General features: G+C 44.5%; 1 protein-coding gene across 1 annotated transcript; it reads left to right on the top strand.

Annotated features, from left to right (window-relative positions):
- Window positions 1-104: 104 nt before the first annotated feature.
- Window positions 105-1,826, top strand: Pmar_PMAR027096 (dna helicase recq, putative; the record flags this gene model as incomplete). The annotated part of the gene is made up of 4 exons (XM_002781583.1): window positions 105-182; window positions 1,153-1,265; window positions 1,310-1,524; window positions 1,732-1,826. 4 exons carry the CDS (start codon window positions 105-107, stop codon window positions 1,824-1,826), a joined length of 501 nt encoding a protein of 166 aa, XP_002781629.1.
- Window positions 1,827-2,191: the final 365 nt, after the last annotated feature.

Genomic DNA, 2,191 nt, shown 5'->3' with positions numbered 1-2,191 from the left:
TGCTTTCGGGATGGGAGTTGATAAAGTGAAAAATGCTTAATCAAGGAGGCGGTGTTGTTGTTGCTATTACTTGGCATCAGGCGAATGTTCGCTTTGTGATTCACATGACGTTGAGTAAAACTGTTGAGGGATACTATCAGGAGAGCGGCAGAGCTGGCCGTGATGGGAAACCTGCGAAATGTGTAAGTATTACTACAGTGAGTTTGATAGGCAAGAAAATGACTAGGGACGAGAATGACACTGTACGACATCTTTTTCATTAAGTGAGTGCTTGTATCGTCCAACTGAAGGACATGCGCACTTCAACTGTGCCGAACCGCATGTAACTGTTCACTAGTTCGGCGTTCTTGCTATTCCGTAACTCATCCTCGGGTACACGCGATTTACTTTCATTGCTAGTCGCTCGCCGTAGGAGACCAGACATGGTGTTTTGTCTCAAGACCCGTTGTTAGGATTAGATAACTCAACAAGAGTTATAAACAAGTGGTTCTCAACTAATGATCAATACAGTAATCATAAAGTATACGCTAGGCTAGCAAGGGAGACCAGTATCACAAGAATCTAGAATTACAGAAGACACTTGTGTACAATATTTCCTCACACCCGTCACCTTTTTACCGTCGTTCTTTTACTCTACTACTTCCTGTGGTCATCTATCTATATCTCGTTACTGAGTCATAAGACAAATAATAGTAAATTCATGGCACGAATTCTCTCCAATGTACCCCCACTACGATCGTTGACGTGCCTTCTTCCTTACTCGTCCACTTGGAGTGCACAGTGTCAATTTCTGGTTCTATCCGTCTCTTTGAACCATACTTTCAGGCAGTGTACTATCTCTGTTACTGCAACTACCACACTTTTCTCACATCTAGTTGAAATGAGGCTACTACGTCCTTCTAAATCTTATACGAAGTTGGTAGCTCAGTACTTGCCCCGGCTCGCAGAATAAAACAGATTAAGACGATTTGTTGTTTTGCATGTGTATCATGTTCTGTGATAATCCGATTTTAAAGTTGGTGAACGGTTGGTATCACCTACTGACGTCAGTTTAGAATGGATTTATTATTTTATTATTCATTCATCTCTATTTAAGCAGTGTTACTCGTCCTGGAGTCTTGATGTGTTTTTAGTGCAAGCTCTGTGTCTTAGGTACTGTTGTACAGTAGTAAAGATGCAGGGCTACTACGTTGGTTTATAGGGAAGAAATTCGAAGACATTCGTAAGAGGAAGAAGGAGAAGTTGCCCGATTATGAATGGAATATGTGAGGTTGACGTGTGAGGCATTAGGGGTATCGCTTTCGAGTAGGTATAGTCGACCACAAATCGACGCGCAGGAGCAACGGGAACTGGCGGCATTTGATTTGTTTACTACTTATGCTACTAAGGCGGCCTGTAGACGAGAATTCTTGTTGGGTCATTTTGGAGAAAAGCTTGTGATTAAGAAGGGCGAATCGAGAGAGCACTGTTGTGACTATTGTTGTGATCCTGACGCTGTGCAGAGGAGTACACAGAGAATGCATCGTAACAGAGGTGGTTTACGAACACATCCTAGTTCGACAACCCCTGTCAAGAGGAACTTCTCTTTCGAGTATGACAACAGATCTACCACACCAAGCTACTTCCAGCGACGTCGTTTGTCACGGTCTGGATCTAATAGTAGTTGCCCATCGTCATCATCAGAAGCCTCTAGGGTGGCGGCTAGGACGAGGAAGGGCGGTACGATTTCAGTGCTGGACGCTCTCATGCGTGCTGAAGAAAGGTCTACGGAGACGACGACGACCAAGACCGGCCATAAGCGGAGCCTCCGGGAACGCTTCAAATGAATATCTCTTTCGTTTTTGTGTCTTGACTGTGTGTGGAGTTCACAATGTTATTTATTTTTGGGCGAGCGCTAAAGTAAATGAGTTTGCCGCGTCGTCGTCAATGATAAATGTGGTGTTTTGCTGCTGCTGATTCTTGTTCAGTTTATTTTATCATCATCATAGCCAACTACTCTATGAGTGTATCTATAGCTACCCCCGAACGTGCTTCAAACTTTTCCAACGTCATCACACTTGCCCCCCACGATAAGGAGGAGACGGTGTTGCCAGTGAAGACGACAACAGCCTGTCGCCGGAAGCTCTCTATGGAGCTCGCTGCTTTAGATAAGAAGCTAGTGGGACGCAGTCATTCGGTGGTCTCGGACGTT

The sequence above is a fragment of the Perkinsus marinus genome (assembly GCF_000006405.1).
Source record: "Perkinsus marinus ATCC 50983 genomic scaffold scf_1104296941754, whole genome shotgun sequence".
In the NCBI taxonomy this organism is placed as follows: domain Eukaryota; phylum Perkinsozoa; order Perkinsida; family Perkinsidae; genus Perkinsus; species Perkinsus marinus.
The sequence above is the reverse complement of the archived record's forward strand: the minus strand, read 5'-3'. Positions and strand labels throughout refer to the sequence as shown.